Source organism: Ovis canadensis, chromosome 1, assembly GCF_042477335.2.
Source record: "Ovis canadensis isolate MfBH-ARS-UI-01 breed Bighorn chromosome 1, ARS-UI_OviCan_v2, whole genome shotgun sequence".
NCBI classification, from domain to species: Eukaryota; Metazoa; Chordata; class Mammalia; order Artiodactyla; family Bovidae; genus Ovis; species Ovis canadensis.
In genome coordinates, this window is record NC_091245.1 from 269,228,604 (window position 1) to 269,246,289 (window position 17,686).

The 17,686-nt window shown below is 51.7% G+C and overlaps 1 protein-coding gene across 20 annotated transcripts in view; it reads left to right on the top strand.

Annotated features, from left to right (window-relative positions):
- The window catches only part of PCNT (pericentrin), a 106,801-nt gene that overhangs the window by 21,149 nt on the left and 67,966 nt on the right, over positions 1–17,686 (top strand). For 16 of the 20 annotated variants that reach the window (XM_069566749.1, XM_069566845.1, XM_069566759.1 and 13 more), the window contains exons 11-15: positions 3,240–3,375; positions 4,215–4,432; positions 7,351–7,820; positions 9,032–9,590; positions 13,161–13,271. In XM_069566749.1, the coding sequence (XP_069422850.1) occupies positions 3,240–3,375; positions 4,215–4,432; positions 7,351–7,820; positions 9,032–9,590; positions 13,161–13,271 (1,494 nt within the window). The remainder of the gene's footprint in view (positions 1–3,239; positions 3,376–4,214; positions 4,433–7,350; positions 7,821–9,031; positions 9,591–13,160; positions 13,272–17,686) is intronic. The other 4 variants (XM_069566770.1, XM_069566808.1, XM_069566787.1 and 1 more) reach the window with 1 other exon arrangement.

The following is a 17,686-nucleotide window of genomic DNA, read 5'->3' on the forward strand; positions in this document are numbered from 1 at the left end:
TTCACAAAAGCTTTCTTCCATGACACTGGCGAGTGGAGGGAGGCTTGCTCTTGTGTCTCTGGCATCTCCACAGGCTGACTGTGTCTGCTTGTTTAAAATGACCCCCTGGCTGGTTCAGAGCATGACTCGCAGGCGGGTGGATGGCAGCTTGGGTCCTTCCCAGGTCCCACACTCTCCATGAGCTCCCTGACCGCCTGCCTCACACGTGCTGGTGACCTGCGCTGAGAGGGAAGCACTGGGTGCGTGCGTGCTGGACGTGTTCCCAGTGGCCTTTGTGCTCTCTGCCAGTGGCCTCCGTGCCATCCGTCTCTGGCCTTTCTGTCCTCTGGCAGTGGGGCTCACCAGGCTCTCTGTGATGCTGGAAGCCTTGTGCACCTGTATGGACGAAGAGCTCCAGGGGGCGAGTGGCTTCTTTGTCCTCCCGGCCCCAGCTCTGGGCAAGGCTGTGCTGTCAGCCTGACTTGAAGGAGGTTCCTCAAAAAATTAAAAATAGATACAGCAGTTCCATTCCTGAGTATTTACCCAAAGAAAACAAAATCACTAATTTGAAAAGCCACACATATCCCAACATTCATCAGGGATTCCCTCATACCTCAGTCAGTAAAGAATTTGCCTGCAATGCAAGAGACCTGGTTTCAGTTCCTGGGTGGGAAAGATCCCATGGAGATGGAAATGGCAACCCACACCATTTCAACCCAGGGAGCCTCCAGCAGCTCTTAGCCCCCCATGCTCCTCAGAGTCCTGTGATGGCACTTAGTCTGGGTTTGGGTCCGTTTTTCATCCTAGGCAAAGGTAGGGCCTTGACTCTCTTCAGTCTGGGACACTGTAGAGAAAGAGCAGATTAGCCAGAATGGCGCGGCCAGGCTCTCTCGGCCCATGGCCTCTTGCTCTCACCCCGTGTTGTGTAAATACATGTTTATATGACAGCTGAGATCACTTATAGCACTGCGTGTCACGATGAACCCGCTTGGCCATGGGCTACTTTTGCTCTGTAAGCATAAATAAGCTCTACCTGAAAAGCCCTTGAGGCTGCGTCACGGCTGTGTCTGCTGGGTCAGCCATGGGAGAATACAGTGTATCTGCTGCGATGGCTGCTGTGCCAGTCAGGAGACAGTAGATGTGTCTGCAGTTCCTACGACTCCCCGGGTTTTCTTGCAGCTTCCAGGGGCACACCTTAGTGTCCCTGGGTTCAGTGCGCAGTGAGAGAAGCAGATCGATGTCTGGAGCTGCTGCTCAGCTGTTTGGACGCCAGTTCTTCAGTGCACTCTGAGTCTTCCGTGAGCAAGTGTCGCACTGGGCCTCCAGAGGGAAACCACTGGTGTCCTTCAGTCCTCATTTCTCTTCTTACGTTTGTCTAGGCGTCTTTGAGGGTAGGAGATCTTCACTCCTCTATTTCCGAAGTTGAGTTTCTTATCTTCATTATCATTTAAAAGTTTTCTTATGCTGGCATTTTTTGGCCATGCCACAGGACATGTGGGATCTTAGTTCCCTGACCAGGGATTGGGCCCACGCCCCCTGCATCTGAAGCTTCTGGACCCCCAGAGAAGTGCCAGTCGTTTTTAATTTCTAAGGGCTTTGCTCTCTGGCTCTGTGCTCTAGTCTTCGTTCTCTGCTCAGTGTCAGGGATGGAGCGCTCCTGGTCTCTTCTCTGGCGGTGACTGTTAGTGTTGAGAGGTTTCTGCTCCGTCTCTATCCATCTGGGTCTCTGTGTTATGTGCGACGATGGTGGTCTGTGCATTGGTTGGTGCCCGACGGTTGTGCCATCCCAGGAGGCGTGAAGCACTGTGGGGTCTTGGGGGCTGTCTGACTGAGGGGGGAGGGCTCTACCTGGGGGGAGGGTGCAGCCTTCTCTCCCAGGGCCGTTGGTCTCTACCAGTCTCCTGCTGGGCTCCGTGAGGTGAGGGACACAGTGGGGTCCCCACCCCTTGCCAGCCTCTGTAGTCTGTAGCCCCTGGGGGTCTTGCAGTTACCTCTGTGCCCCCTGTACACCCTGTCTGCCTCCCGGGTGTGTGGGCAGCTCACGTGTGCTCCTCCGAGCCTTCTGTGTGCCTGCGCTCTCCAGCGGTTGCTCACCGCTGGCCCACTGGTCACCTCTGTCCCTGTTTCTTCTCGTAGGTTTATAAATTGTGTCTCATCGTCTGAGGGAATGTAAAAACATAGAACGTATGTGTGTTTGAGCAGAAGTCCTGTGTGTGGGCTTGTGTGCATGGTGGATGCCTGTGCCTGGTGTGTATTTGACGTGTTGACATGTCATGTGGACTGAGGGTGCCTGGTGGAACTCCCCCTAGCTGGCTGTGGGACCCCTCACGCCCCTCTGGCCAACGCTGACCCTGGCCAGTAAATCTCTGGCTGCGACTCCTGGGTTGTCACTGAGCCAGGATGTCTTTTCACGTGTCTGGGTGTTGCTGCCGTGTTTCTGCCTATTTCTCCAAAGCTGGCAGCCCTTGCTCTCATCTCCCTGCCCCCACTCTCCTGTGTTTTATTTTTGTTTTGTCGTCTGGAACTGGCCATTGCTCGGCGGGGCTGATGTCTGGCCCCTTTTCTTTCCCTGAACGGTAAGTCGCTCTCACCCGACTTGCTGGGTCTGCTCTTCCACTCAGAAGCCCGACCCACTGTGCGCTGAGTGAGGGGGGGCACTTGATTCCGCCTATCAGTCAAGTTGTTTTCTCCAGTGACCATACAAGAGGACTTCAGTCTTGATTAAAGGATGATTTGAGCTTATTGAGAGCTGGATGTTTAGGCTGACGAGATCTCTGTTGAATCTGAGGGAGATCGGTGACAGGTTGCCTCTTGGAGAGAGCAGGAAGGGCTGACCCAGCCTCGGGTCCCTCTGCCCTCCCTCTCATCCTCACATGAGGACGCTAGGGAGTCTGTGTCCAGGAGCGTCATTGAGGGGAGTGGCCCAGCATGGGCTCTGGATGGGAAGTGTGGAGCAGGGAGTGAGGGGATCCCTTCAGCCGAGGGCCTTGGCCATATGGCTGGCCCAGCAGGTCTGACCCCGGGACGTGGAAGGTGGGCCCCGGGTTCCAGTGGGTGTGGGGTACAGGGAGGCCCCGAACCCACAGCTGACTCCAGTGGATATGCCTGCCTCCCTTCTTGGAGTGAGATGTGGGGGCACTAGGTGGTGTGGTGTGTGAGGTTCAGGAAGGGGGTGTTCCATGGGGAACTCTGTGGGAGGCAGGGTCAGGGAACCAAACTGAGAGGCTCTTTACAAGGTTTTCTCTGTGATTTCCCCAAAGGAGAGCCTGGGTTTGTGCACATGGTTAGAAGAAAAGCACCAGTGCCAACTAGCAGCGGGGACGTCCTCCCAGGATGCCCAGCAGGAAGCGTTGGAAGGAGAGCTGCCTGCAGGGGGTTCGGAGGAGCTTGGCCAAGGTATGTTTTTAAGTGCTCCTGTGGCAGCCAGCCTGCAGGGGTGTTCTGGGCTATGACCGCATCCCACGAGAGCCGCTGGCACTGCGCGTGCTGGCTGTTGACTCTGTAGCTGGGGTGCCGGAGGCCCTTCCCCAGGGTCGAGGAGCAGGCCCCGTGTGTCAGGAGAGGGTCTGCTTGGGCAGCAGCATGGGGTCCCTGGGGGCCATGGGGATGGAGAAGCTGTGGTCATCCCGGGCATGGACTGGGGCCCGGGAGAGCGGATGCACGGCTGGCCCTGGACACGGAGCCCGGGAAAGGGTGGGTCCCACATCAGGCTGAGGAGTCACGTCCACATGTCCTGCCTTGAGGGCCTGTGACTCAGGGTCCGGGCCAGGGGCCCTTGGAGCTGTGTGGGCCTGTGGAAGGCTAGCACGTGGCCCAGAGAGCGGGGTCACACCTGCTGGTGCCCTGTCCTGCCCGTTCTCCTTCCCACGTGAGCGGTGTGCCATGGCTGCTGCTCAGCATCTTCCAGTCCCCTGGGTTGTGCCCCGTGCCACTTCCTCCAGCCTGGGACAGTGATGAGCCCTTGCCAGAGCAGCTCTGGGGGGCCAATTCCTCGGTACCCAGACCAGAGGGGCAGCAGCGGGTGTGGACAGCTCGGGACAGGTCTGCTCGTCTGCTTCTGGTGTGCAGTGCCCATGGCAGTGCCCACTGGGCTACAGACGGGTGTGTTGTGTCCCCTTCTGGTACCGTGCTCCCGCAGGGGTTTCAGGGTCTACGCGCAGTTGTCTGGGGCTTCTGAAGCTCAGTGTCCTGTCTGTTGGAGGGTCAGCCTGATGATTCTGCCCCTGGTCCCACAGAGCTTGCCCGGGAGCCTCTCCTGTGTGCACAGAGCACGGCCTTAGAGTTGGAGACAGAGGTGCCGGCTGGAGACTTGGGTTTGGAAACCGCACACAGGGCTCAGCTTGTGCTTCTTCCAGTGGAGCTCAAGGAAGAAATCGATCTCTTAAAAGTAGAAAATAGAAATTTGCAGGAGAAGTTGCAGCGTGAAATCTGCCTGAAAGAGGACTTGGAGAAAGTAAGTTGAAATGGCTTACCTTGCAGTGATGCTCACATCCACAGGGCCGCATGTGAACTGGCCAGGTCAGCACAAGCTCCGAGGTCAGTGCCACCCTCTGCCCTGCAGCAGTGTTGCTGGGTGCCTCCCTTGGGTGGGGATGGGCTGCCACCTAAGCTTGGTCCCACGTGTGTAATCCTAACTGTTACAGAGGCTGCGGGGCTTAGGGGAACTGACCGGGTCCTCAGAGCGGTGCCAGGGTGGGTGGCGAGGTCACCTTCAGGCCTTGTCCACTGCGTCTTCTGCGCTGTTCCAGCCGCCAGGCTCTCTCCATTGACTGAGACTTGCAGCCGTGGACATGCAGTGATGAGACCCCGGCCCACAGCTTGGGCGCCTCCCCTAAATTACTAGCGGCCTTGCCGAGGCCTGGAGATTCTGCAAGGCCCAGGTGGCCATCTGGCAGTTCTGTGGCTGCCCTGCTCCTCCTCTCTCTGACACTGTCCCAGGTCCTCCTCCATCGAGGCCGAGTTTCACAGGCAGATCACGTGTTGTCCCCCTACTCATGCACTGGGCGTGAGGACGGGCATGTGAAGGCCTGCAGCCTCACAGGGGGTTCCTGAAGGACAGACTCTGCTTGATGGATTTTTACGTTCAAGTGTCTGAGTGCTTCCTGGGCCCCTGATTGCTCTCCCCGTGTGAACTGTCGCGAGAGGAATGTGGAGCGAGCTCTCGGCATTTAGCTCGCACAGTGTTCACTGTGTTTGGTGGTTCTGTTAACTGCACGTTTATGGTCATCGTGTCTTCTTGGGAAACTGCGCTTTCATCATGCGTGAAATGCCCCATTTCCGGTATAGCTTCTTTGTGCTGGAATCTACCTGCTCTCTGACCAGTGCAGTGTGTTTTCTCTGATGCAGCATCTTCTTCCCTCCATTTTACTTTTTACCTCTGACTGTACCTACCTGGAGTTAGTGCCAACCCCACGGGTCAAGGGCTCAGTCCCAGGAGGCTGCCCCTGACCCCTTCAGAAGCCAGTGGCCTCCCCCTCTTCTCCGTGTCGGGCCAAGGTGTGTGCTTAGGCCTTCTGGGCTGGTCTGTGTCTTCTGTCCACCTGCTCGTACATGACCAGGCACCAGCCTGAGAACTGGGCTGGATTCCGGAACCTCCTGCCCGTCCTGGTGGGCTTTCCCCCTCACTTCCCGGCTCTTCTGGTTCAAAGAAGGAGCATTTCCAGGTGTACGTCCGTGGCACAAGTGGGTTGGTCACCCAGGGCATTTCTTTACTCTGGGTGTCAGGGTTCCTAGCCCTGGATCTCCTGGATCTTATCCAGAGCCTGCAGTTGTTTCCTCCAATTAGAGCTGATTCTCAACTATCACTAGGAGCAGGCCCTAAAGTTTAATGACTTGAATAACTGGTTGAGGTCAGTTTCACAAACCTTTCTGGTTTTGTTTTGTTTTGTTTCTTCTCAATGATTGATCAGTATGCTGACCTACTTTGTCTCCTGTTTTGAAATGAGAATATTTGTGTGTGTGCAGCTTTCTGGTTCGTGTCCCTCTTCATACACCTTGAAGAGTGTTGGTCTCAGCTCACCAGCCTCTTGCTCAGGCCCCTTGTAGACCCTGGGTCATCGTGGTGCAAGTCCAGAGGCTTGGCCCTACTGTCTGCTGCTCGCCTGTGAGCTGTGCTGCCTGGTGGTGGTTCTGCTGGGGGAGGGGGCCGGCCCCCCCCTTGATGGGAGGTCCCTCTCATGTCTGAGCCCCTGAGCTGGCCTTGGCACTGCAGAGGAGGCCCCCCCCCCACCTTTGACTGTGTCCAGACCTGCCAGCCCTAGAGGTAACAGTTGGGGCCAGGTGCCGGGCAGTGGACACGGTGAACTTAGCCAGATAGTCTTAGATTTGTGCCTTTTAGTCTCCCGTCATTTCCATCAGCCTGAGAAACACTCCCATTGCTCTGTTCACGTATGTTGTGGGACTGTGTTGTTCAGTCACTTAATTGTGTCCAGCTCTTTGCGACCCCATGGACTGTGGCATGCCAGGCTTCTCTGTCCTTCATCTCCTTGAGCTTGCTCAGACTCACGCCCATCAAGTCAGTGATGCCATGCAACCATCATCCTCTGTGGTCCCCTTCTCCTCGTGCCTTCTATCTTTCAGGGTCTTTTCTAATGAGTCAGCTCTTCACGTCAGGCGGCCAAAGTATCAGAGCTTCAGCTTCAACATCAGTCCTTACAGTGAATATTCAGGACTGATTTCCTCTAGGATTGACTGGTTTGATCTCCTTACAGTCCAGGGGACTCTCAAGAGTCTTCTCCAACACCACAGTTCAAAAGCGTTAATTCTTTGGTGCTCAGCTTTCTTATGGTCCAACTCTCATGTCCAACTCTCATATCCATACATGACCACTGGAAAAACCATAGCCTTGACTAGATGGACCTTTGTTGGCAAAATAATGTCTCTGCTTTTTAATATGCTGTCTAGGTCGGTCATAATTTTTCTTCCAAGGAGCAAGTGTTTTTTGATTTCCTGGCTGCAATCACCATCAGCAGTGATTTTGGAGCCCATGAGAAGAAAGTCTCTCACTGTTTCCATTATTTCCCCATCTATTTGCCATGAAATGCTGGGACCAGGTGCCATGATCTTAGTTTTCTCAATGTTGACTTTCAAGCCAACTTTTTCACTCTCCTTTTTCACCTTCATCAAGAGGCTCTTTAGTTCCTCTTTGCTTTTTGCAATAAGGGTGGTGTCATCTGCATATCTGAGGTTATTGATATTTCTCCCAGCAATCTTCATTCCAACTTGTGCTTCATCCAGCCCAGCATTGTGGGACTAGTGCTTGTATTAATAGCTGACAGAGCTTTTCTGTCTTCAGAGATGGATTTGGGTCTTTGTGGCCAGTGATCTTTTCATTTAATTTCTTCCTTCTTAAAAAAATTTGTGTGGTTGCAGATGAAACAGAATTTAGTTGAAGCTCACCAGGAAGAACTGAAGAGTGCTGAGGAGAGGATTGAGCAAATGAAACAGGAACTCAGGGAGAGAGAGGCTGAGTGGAAAGTTACAAGTGAGGACCTGCGGAGAGGGGCTGAAGAGAGGCTGACGAAGATGCTCCTTGACCTGCGAGAACAGGTGGAGTCTGAAAAGCGGTCCATGATGAACAGGTTTGAGCTTCGAGAATCCGAAATGAGGCAACTTCAAGACCAGCAGGCAGCTCAGATCCTGGACCTGGAGGGGTCACTGGTGGAACAACAGGGCCGCCTTCGGCAGCTGGAGCTTGGACTCCCCGGAGACGAGTCTCTGCGGTGCAGCCAGTGTGGCCAGGAGCTGGGCTGCGGCCCGGCCCCAGGGGCCCAGGACCAGGAGCTCGCCATGCTCCACCTAAAGGAGGACTGCGCCCTCCAGCTGAAGGTGGCCCAGAGCAGGTGGGTGCCATCCGTATAGCAGCCTGTTATGTTCGGAGCCGCCCACCCCCCTGGCCAGTGAGGAAAGGCAGGTCCCCTTCCTGAGCCCCCCAAGGGTGAGGCGGGTCTCCAGGAGGCTGAGGCAGAGCCCCAGGAGGGTGTGTGTGGCTCTCAGGGCTGCAGGCCTCTGGCAGGAATGGCATCCCCCTCCCTCCTGTGGGGCCTGTGTCCCGTGAGCCACGCGGCCACGTGTGCATCTTTGACAAGCGTGTGTGTTTCTCGCATGTTTTAGATTTTTAGTAGCAGAACTTCAGCCTTTTTATCCTAAGATTGTGTGGCTCATTCATGAATTTTCTTGTGTTTTTTAAACTCATTAAAAAAATGAGCAGCATTTCCCAGCTATGTACATACTTCCCTGAAGTTGTTAAGGAGGCCTAGGATGTTGTTGGCTTGCTGCCTCTTTGCAGACCTGGGCTATAGTGCCCAGGGGTGTTGATGAGCACTGGGATCGCTGGAGCTGCTTCTTGTGTGTCATCTGCTCCCCAGCGTCTCGAGGCAGGTGCCCAGACTCCTGGCCTGGGGTCTGAGGGTTGAGTTCAAATCCTGACCCACCATGTGAGCTGGATGGACACAGGTGTGACGTGTGGGCTCACGAGACCCTAGTGTCCTCCTCGTGGGCTGGTCTGTGGAGAGGCTGTCATGGTGGCTGGTGGGCAGTTGGTACCTGAGACATGTCCCGGCTCTTGTCATTTGCCTGGTGTGTCACGGCACCTGTGCAGATTCTCCCCTGTTCCTGCTGGGGCCCTGGGTGTCTCCTGACTCTGCTCTCAGCCAGGGCCACTGCTTCATGCCCCTGAGTCACCCCGTGGAGGCTGGTTCCTGGGTCTTCTGAACACTCTTTGCAGCCCTGGGGCTACTATTGAGGCCACCCCTTCCCTGCTGAGGTCTTCTCTTGGCCGAGTGGTAGTCCCCCTGCTTCCTGCGGTATCTGGTTTCTGGCTGGGGCTCTCTGCCCTGCACTCTAGTTTGTGGCCGGGGGTGCTGGGCTCCCGCCTGAGCTCCTCTGGCTTCGTGGCCCCTTCCCCATTGGCTCGTGGCTGGTGGTGGTGCCCAGGGAGGAGGGAGAGCAGGCGGGATCTGGGTGGGGCAGCCTCTCCCCCTGGCAGCGGGCTCCCCAGGGGTGCTCTTGTGGCTACACGCCGGCTCTGTGTTCACTTGGCTTGTTGTCTCAGGTTTTTGGAAGAACGTAGAGCAATCACAGAGAAACTGGCCGCAGAGCAAGATGCCTTCCTGCGGGAGGCCCAGAAACAGCATGCGCACGAACTGCGGCTCCTCCAGGAGGGGCACCAGCGGCATATCCTGTCCCTGACCGCGGAGCTGGAGACCAGGCGCCAGGCCGAGGTGGATGCGCTGAGGTCCTCGTTTGAGCGTGAGCGGTGGGCCCTGGCAGAGGCGCGTGAGGCTGAGTCGCAGGTGAAACACGTTGCTGAAGTCAGTGTGTTGGAGGCCAGACACGCGTCACACCTGGATGCTCTGCGCTTGCAGTACCTGTCTGAATTGCAGGCCGTGCAGGGCAGGCATCGGCGGGCCCTGGAGCTGCTGCGGCTGGACCTGGAGGAGCGGCTGCAGAAGGAGGATGTGGCTCACCACGGGGTCTTGACCCAGGTGCTGGAGCTGCTCGAGCTGCGATGTGCCCAAGAGCCTCAGTCTGCAGAGGACAGCCTGAGAGGGGATGGGAGCGTGGAGCCCCCAGAAGGCGTGAGAGCCCTCTGGCTGCACGGGGCTCGCAAGGTGAGGTGTGTGGATGGGGCGGGGACAGGGACTTTGCCCTTCCCTAGGACCCGCTCATGTCAGCTGCACGCATGTCTGGTGCCCCTGCCCTCTGCCCGCTGCCCCCCACCAGCCATGGGTTTCCTGGTGAGGCAGGTACAGAACAGTGGGTTTTACGGCATTTTTTGGTCGCAGCTCCTTGGTGAAGGCTTTTGGCAGCCGGTGTCCAGGTGTGGCCTTTCCTGTGAGCTTGCAGTGGGTTCACTGTGCTCCTTGGGGCTTGTGTTGTTTCTGTGAGGTAGAGCGCTTTGTCCTGTGTCTGGGGCAGTCTGTGTCGGGCAGCGATTGTCCCCGTGGTGGGTGCTCTCTGGAGGTGGCCCTGTGGCCCTGCCAGCACCAGGCTTGCCTTGTCTGCAGGCCCCTGGCCCCATGCGTTGTGAGCAGGGCGTATTGGTTAGAAGTTGAAGTCAGCGTGGGGGCACATTGCTCTGCCCTGACTTGGCAGATGTGCATGCCCGGCCCTCAGAAACAGTCCTGTTCTGTGGCTTCGTGCTTTGTCACGTCACAAGTAGGTACTCCAGGTCACAAAGCAGGAGACCTCAGCCTTGTGGAAACACAGATACCAAGAGAACCTTCGATTGAGACGTGCTTTGTGTATGAGTGGATGTTCCCAGGAGGGTTTCGTCCTCTGGTCTGGTTCAGCTTGTCTAAGGATGGGAGGAAAAGGGCAACCCAACCTGCGGAGGCGGTGGGGCTTCACTTCACACGTTGGCTCTGCCTGTCCTGTGTGGTCTGTGGGCGAGACCGTGAGTGAGTTCCGGGAGGGCTGGGCAGGCTCCCGTGGGGTCGTGAGCCTCTGGGCGGTCCCTGGGTGTGGCCCAGGGCAGGTGTCCCTGGGTTGAGGTGCCCCCAGGCTGGTCTGCTTCTGAGCCGTCAGCTGTCAGCTTCCATTCCTCCCAGGCAGAAGGGTGCTTGGGGAAGGGGCTTTGTCCCAACCCGTGGATTTAAACTGGATTCCCTCGGTTTATAGGGTTTGAAGAAAATGGAGTTTTGAAAGAACATTGAGAGGGAGGAGTGTGTGTCTCTTACACGGGAAAACCGTGTGTTTTAAACCGTGCCTTCATCTCATTAGTGTAAAATGTGCACATAGGTGGCGTGAGGGGTGAGGGTGCGTGGGACAGAGGAGGCATGTGGGGTGCAGTGATGTGGCCCCTGGAGGAGGGCAGGGCACATGCCAGGGTCCTGCCCCCTGGGCAGCAGCACCACGCAGCCTGTCAGGGTCTCAGGGACGGTCACGTGACTATGATGCGGAGACAGGAGGCCCGGCAGGGGGTGCCCCTCGCAGAGGGGTGGCTGTGGGTGGGCAGTGCGCCTCCTTCTGGGCAGTGATGGCTTCAGGAATGACCTAGGGCTCAGACTCTGGCCCCCACAGGGGTGCTGGTGGCATCAACAGAGCCGCTGGGTCTCCAGAAGCTTCTCTCCATCACAGTGCCGAGGGTGTTTCATGAAGTCTGTGTGGAGTGGGTGCTGGGCGGGCCTCGCACCTGCTGAGAGGCTTATTTACTGGCTGACGACCCTTCCCTCCAGGAATCTTTGCGGGCTCCTGTTCATTCATCCTGCTCGTTCTATTGCCTGTTGGTGACGCACGTGTCATGCGTGCTCCTTGGCTCAGCGCTTTTGTACTTGACTCTTGTTCAAGCATTGAGAGCATTTGGGGACTATTTCTCTAGTTGTGTGTTGAAGTACATCATTCCTTTGTTAGGAAGGATATGTAAGCATTAGATACTGTCTAAGTGACCTTTTTGTCTCGCTCATTTCACAGGAGAGAACAGCTGGGTTTGTGGGGAGATGAGATATGCCATTTCTTCCCATTTTAACTTTGCTTTGGAGAAAATTTCAACAGAAACAGAGAATAGTTCAGGACGGGACTGCCCATGGGGTACGTGCCAGTCTCAGTGCATCAAGCCGCACAAGTAAACTAGAAGCATGCTCCACGCTGCCCTACAGAGTTAATAGTGATCTCTTAATGTCATCACAGATCCAGCCTGAGACCCAGTTTCTTTCTGTGGTAGGTCAAGTTGGGATACACGCAGGGGTGGGAGAACAGTTCCAGTCCAGATCTACACACGGGCCAGGAGAATAGATCATGCCCACGTCTACACACAGGCCAGGAGAATAGTTAATGCCCACGTCTATCCCTGGGCCAGGAAAATGGTTTATGCCCACGTCTACCCCTGGGCCAGGAGAATAGATCATGCCCATGTCTGCACATGGGCCAGGAGAATAGTTCGTGCCCACATCTACACCTGGGCCAGGAAAATGGTTTAGGTCCATGTCTGCACACAGGACAAGAGAATAGTTCATGCCCATGTCTACATATGGGATAGGAGAATAGTTCAGGTCCACGTCTACACCTGGGCTGGGAGAATGGTTCAGTTTCGTATCTACACATGAGACAGGAAAATAGTTCAGGTCTATGCCTACACCAGGGCAGGAGAATAGTTCAGGTCCACATCTACACACAGGCCGGGAGAATAGTTCAGGTTCATGCCTGTAACCGGGACAGAATAGTCAATGTCTACACATGTGCTGGGAGAATAGTTCAGGTCCACGTCTACCCATGGGCTGGGAGAATAGTTGAGGTTCATGTCTATACCCAGGACAGGAGAATAGCCCATGTCGGTTCCTGGGCCGGGAGGATATTTGCAGGCAGTATTTGCCACCTTCTGCCCTCTTCCCTCAGGCTTTCCTCGCAGACAGATATTCCATGAAGCCTTGCTGGGCGTCTCCTGGGTGTCATGGTCATTGTTCCCAAAATAGCAGGGACGCGCTGTTCTTCCTCTGTGAACAGGTTTTATCTGGGCCACAAATATCTCGCACCTGTTTGAGAAGCAGTGTCACTCATCAAAAGAGTTGTTTACCCAGGGCCTGTGAGATTGGGTTACTTTGCAGGTTACTTCGCTCTGGAGTTTGGTTGTGAGAATAGTTCTCTGAACACGTAAGCCTGATTTCCTGTTTTAGAGATAAGTGTCCCATGTAGAAGTGGCCCTTACGTTGGGGGCACAGAGCAGGGAAGGGAAGCGGGAGTCAGCTGTCGTGTGCTCACTGTTGGTTGTGCAGGCAGTCTCGCTCTTTCTGGCAAAGCAAAAGCTCTGTTCATAGCATTTTTTAAAATCGTAAGAGACCTGTGGTTGTTTTCAATATAGTTTGAATGTCTTCAATTATCAGTTGAATTTGTTTTTAATACTGCGTTTGTGTTCTTTGGATAATACTGCTTATTTTTTTCTGTAGGTGTATCCAATTTTTGATGATTAAAATATATATCACATTTCCCATAGAATTCTGTAGATTTTTAGAAAAACCTGGAAATAGTTTCTTAAAAACTTCTATTGACTTTACCATTTAGCACATGGCAGATTGAACAGAATTCGATCTGTAAAGCAGAGTTTACTCAGGCAGCATGGGGAACAGTGGTGTGCAGGGAGGTCCTGTGCATCATCACAGTGAAAACACGTGGATGAAGTGTGAGCTGCACCTGCCACATATCCACGTACGTGCTCATGGCTCAGGTTGACCTTCCTTCCCACTCAGCAGGAACCCGAGGCCCAGTGCTCAGATCCCCAGGCGGGGCGGGAGGAGGAGCTGGAGCTGCTGGAGTGTAAGCCAGAAGCCTCCCTGGAGCAGCAGGTCACACCGTTACAGGTACTGGGTTAGGAGCCGCAGTTCCGTCTTATTGTTATCTTTCCTCATCTGCAAAGAATATTTTAGTCTAAATTAATTTTGGTATGCAGAATTAAAGCATATTTTCATTGTTTTAGAAACCGAGGGTTTTTTAGGCAACTTTTTTCATTCATTTTTATATTTAAAGTGACTAGTTAGCCTATCTTTTCTGCTTAGAAATTGTCATCAAGTAGTTGTTCCTTAAGCAACATGGAATTAGGGGTGCTGATGCTCTACACAGTCGAAAATTTGTATCTGGTTTATAGTTGGCCCTCAGTATATGTGGTTCCTCCATACCTGCCATTGCTCTGAATCCCCAGATTCAGCCGCCTGGATTGCGTATTTACTGTTGAAACAAAATCTGTGGGACTTCCCTGGTGGTCAGGGGTTAAGACTCTGCACTCCCGGTGCAGGGGGCACAAGTTTGATCCCTGGTCGGGGAACTAGATCCCGCATGCGGCGTGGCGTGTGTATAGGTTAAATGTCATGGTTCAGCATCATCTTTGAGAGTCAGCTGTGTATAAATCTGGGGAAGTTGGAGTCCCTTTCATGGTCTTGCTTTGGCAACTCAGCAGCTGCCACATCAAGCCTTTTCTTCTTTAATGAGCCTATTTCTAGGAAAGGAACTCTGCACATAAGTGACCTTCACTACTCACAATGATTTTTACTGTGGGTTTGTTTTGTTTTAGATTGCAGCTTTGTTGAGATCATAAAAAGCTCTCTTTTTGAAGTATACAGTACAGTGGTTTTTAGTATATTCACAAAGTTGTATCTTATTCCAAAATATTTGTATCACCAGAGAAGAAATCCCCCACCCATTAGCAGTCTCTCTCCTCTCCCAGCCCCTGACAACCACCAGTCTGCTTCCTGTTTCTGTAGATTTGCCTTTTCTGGATGTTTTATTGAAATCAAATCATGTGGTATGTGGTGTTTTGTGTTTGATTGCTTTACCTAGAATAATGGGTTCTAGATTCATACGCGTCACTACTTGCAGTTTGTTTTCCGTGTATCTTGTCTCTTCTGTTCTTCTAGTCCTCCATTACTGCCTTCTTCCATTTTAATTTCCTTGATGTTTATATATATTTATATCAGTTCAGTTCAGTTGCTCAGTCACGTCGGACTCTTTGCTACCCCACAGACTGCAGCACACCAGGCTTTCCTGTCCATCATCATCCCAGAGCTTGCTCAGACTCATGTCCATCAAGTTGCTGATGCCATCCAACCATCTCATCCTCTGTCCCCTTCTCTTCCTGCCTTCAATCTTTCCTAGCATCAGGGTCTTTTCCAGTGAGTCACTTCTTTGCATCAGGTGGCCAAAGTATTGGAGCTTCAGCATCAGTCCTTCCAATGAACACCCAGGACTGATTTCCTTTAGGGTGGACTGGTTTGATCTTCTTGCAGTCCAAGGGACTCTCAAAAGTCTACTCCAATACCGCAGTTCAAAAGCATCAACTCTTTAGCTCTCAGATTTCTTTATGGTACAACTCTCATATCCATACATGACTACGGGAAAAACCATAGCTTTTCTTCCAAAAAGCAAGCATCTTTTAATTTCATGGCTGCAGTCACCATCTGTAGTGATTTTGGAGCCCAAGAAAATAAAAAGTCTCACTGTTTCCATTGTTTCCCCATCTATTTGCCATGAAGTAATGCGACTGGATGCCATGATTTTCGTTTTTTTGAATGTTGAGTTTTAAGCCAGCTTTTTCACTCTTCTCTTACGCTTTCATCAAGAGGCTCTTTAGTTCTTACTCACTTACTGCCATAAGGGTGGTATCATCTGCATATCTGAGGTTATTGATATTTCTTCCAGCAATCTTGATTCTAGCTTGTGCTTCATCCAGCCCATCATTTCAAATGATGTACTCTTCATACAAGTTAAATAAACAGGGTGACAATACACAGCCTTGTCATATTCCTTTCCCGGTTTGGAACCAGTCTGTTTTTCCATGTCTGGTTCTAACTGTTGTTTCTTGATCTACACACAGATTTCTCAGGAGGCAGGTAACGTGGTCTGGTATTCCTGTCTCTTAAAGAATTTTCCAGTTTATTGTGATCCACACAGTCAAAGGCTTTGGCATAGTCAATAAAGCAGAAGTAGATGTTTTTCTGGAATTCTCTTGCTCTTTCGATGATCCAGCAGATGTTGGCAATTTGATCTCTGGTTCGCCTGCCTTTTCTAAATCAGCTTGAACATCTGAACATTTTTGGTTCACGTACTATTGAAGCCTTGCTTGGAGAATTTTGAGCATTACTTTGCTAGTGTGTGAGGTGAGTTCAATTGTGCAATAGTCTGAACATTCTTTGGCATTGCCTTTCTTTGGGATTGGAATGAAAACTGACCTTTTCCAGTCCCATGGCCACTGCTGAGTTTTCCAAATTTGCTGGCATGTTGAGTGCAGCACTTTAACAGCATCATCTTTTAGGATTTAAAATAGCTCAGCTGGAATTTCATCATCTGCACTAGCTTTGTTCATAGTGATGCTTCCCAAGGCCCACTTGACTTCGCACTTCAGGATGTCTGGCTCTAGGTGAGTGATCACGCCGTTGTGGTTATCCATGTCATTAAGATCTTTTTTGTATAGTTTTTCTGTGTATTCTTGCCACCTCTTTTTTTACCTTCAGCTTTTGTTAGGTCCATACTATTTCTGTCCTTTATTGTGTCCATCTTTGCATGAAATGTTCCCTTGGTATCTCTGATTTTCTTGAAGAGATCTCTGATCTTTCCCATTCTGTTGTTTTGCTCTATTTCTTTGCATTGATCACTTATGAAGGCTTTCTTCTCTCTCCATATAACAGTATGGTTCAGATTAATACCAACTTGATTTTAATGGTTTATAAAGCTACCCTTCTACATAGCTTCCGTCCCCCCTTCCTTCCTCCTTTGTGCTGATGTTGTCATACAAAGAACATCTGTGCACACTTCGTGCTCATTGCTTTATGCAGTTGTCTTCTGAATCACATAGGGAAAAAGACTTAGAAACAAAAACTGCATTTGTTTTGTTTTTTATGTTTACCTATATAGTAATGTTTTCCAGCGTTCTTTCTTTATTCTTGTGTATTCAAGTTAACGTCTAGTCTCCTTTCTAGTCTCCTGATTAATTCTGTTTTTATTTATCTATGGATGTCTTAATTTCTCCTTCATTTAGAAAGATCATTTCCTGGATATGGAATTCTTGGTTGACATTATTTGGCTTTCAGCACTGTGAACAAGGCATCCTGCTGCCATTTGGCTTCTGGTTTCTGATAAGAAGGGCTTCCTTGGTGGCTCAGATGGTAGAGAAGAACCTGCCTGCAATACAGGAGACCTGGGTTCAATCCCTGGGTCAGGAAGATCCCCTGGAGAAGGGAACGCCTACCTACTCCAGAATCCTAGCCTGGAGAATTCCATGGACAGAGAAACCTGTCAGGCTACAGTCTGGGGGGTCTCAAAGAGTCGGACATGACTGAGCGACTACCACTTTCACATACTGATGAGAAGTGAGCTGGCCATACTCCGGTTGAGGAGTCCTTTTGTTGGGCTGCTTCTCTTGATGCTTTCAATATTTTATCTTTCAACAGTTTGATTATGATGTGTCCAGGTATGCCTCTCTGAGCTTATCCTGCTTGGAGTTCATTGAGCTTCTTCTGTGTATAAATTAATATTTTTTCATCGCATTTGCAAAGGTTTTGGCCACGTTATCTTCAGTTTTTCTTCTGCCCTGTTCCTTCTGTCCTCTCCTCCAGGATGCTCATTATGTATTTGTTGGTCTATGTGGGTGTCCCAGAGGCCTTGGAGCCTACTTTTTTTTTTCTTTATTTTTGTCCCCCAGACTGAATAATCTGAGTAATAATTTGACCAATCCTCATGTTGGCTGATTCCTCTACCCACTTGAATCTGCTGTTGAGTCCCTCCAGTGAAACTTTAAGTAATTGTACTTCTAAGCTTCAAAATGCCTGTTGGTTTCATTTTATAATTTTATCTCTTTACTGTGGGGCTCTGGTCCTAATGGCCCTTTAGTGCTCTGGCAGGCAGTTTATATCTCTGCCTGAACTTTCACTTCCTTTTAAGTTTTCGATCACCCTCTTATTAGCTCCACTTGTTGTTATTGCCTCAGGCTGCTGAGATGTTAAACAGTGGTTGCTAATTGATTTTGACAAATGGCTTGGGAATAGGATTGTTGAGAACTCTGCTTCAGATCAGATAAAAACCAGCTTTGAGAATGGAGCTTTTCAATGAGCTGGCCAGACAGGTCAGTTAGTGACAGTTGGTGTTTCTGCTTTGGTGGAGCTGCGAACCCATTCTGTCCCTCCTCCTTCCCTCATGACTGCTGGGCTGAATTTTCTTTTTTTTAAAAAATTTTTTTGGGGTGGCAGGATCTTAATTCCCTGATCAGAGATTGAACCTTGGGTCAAAT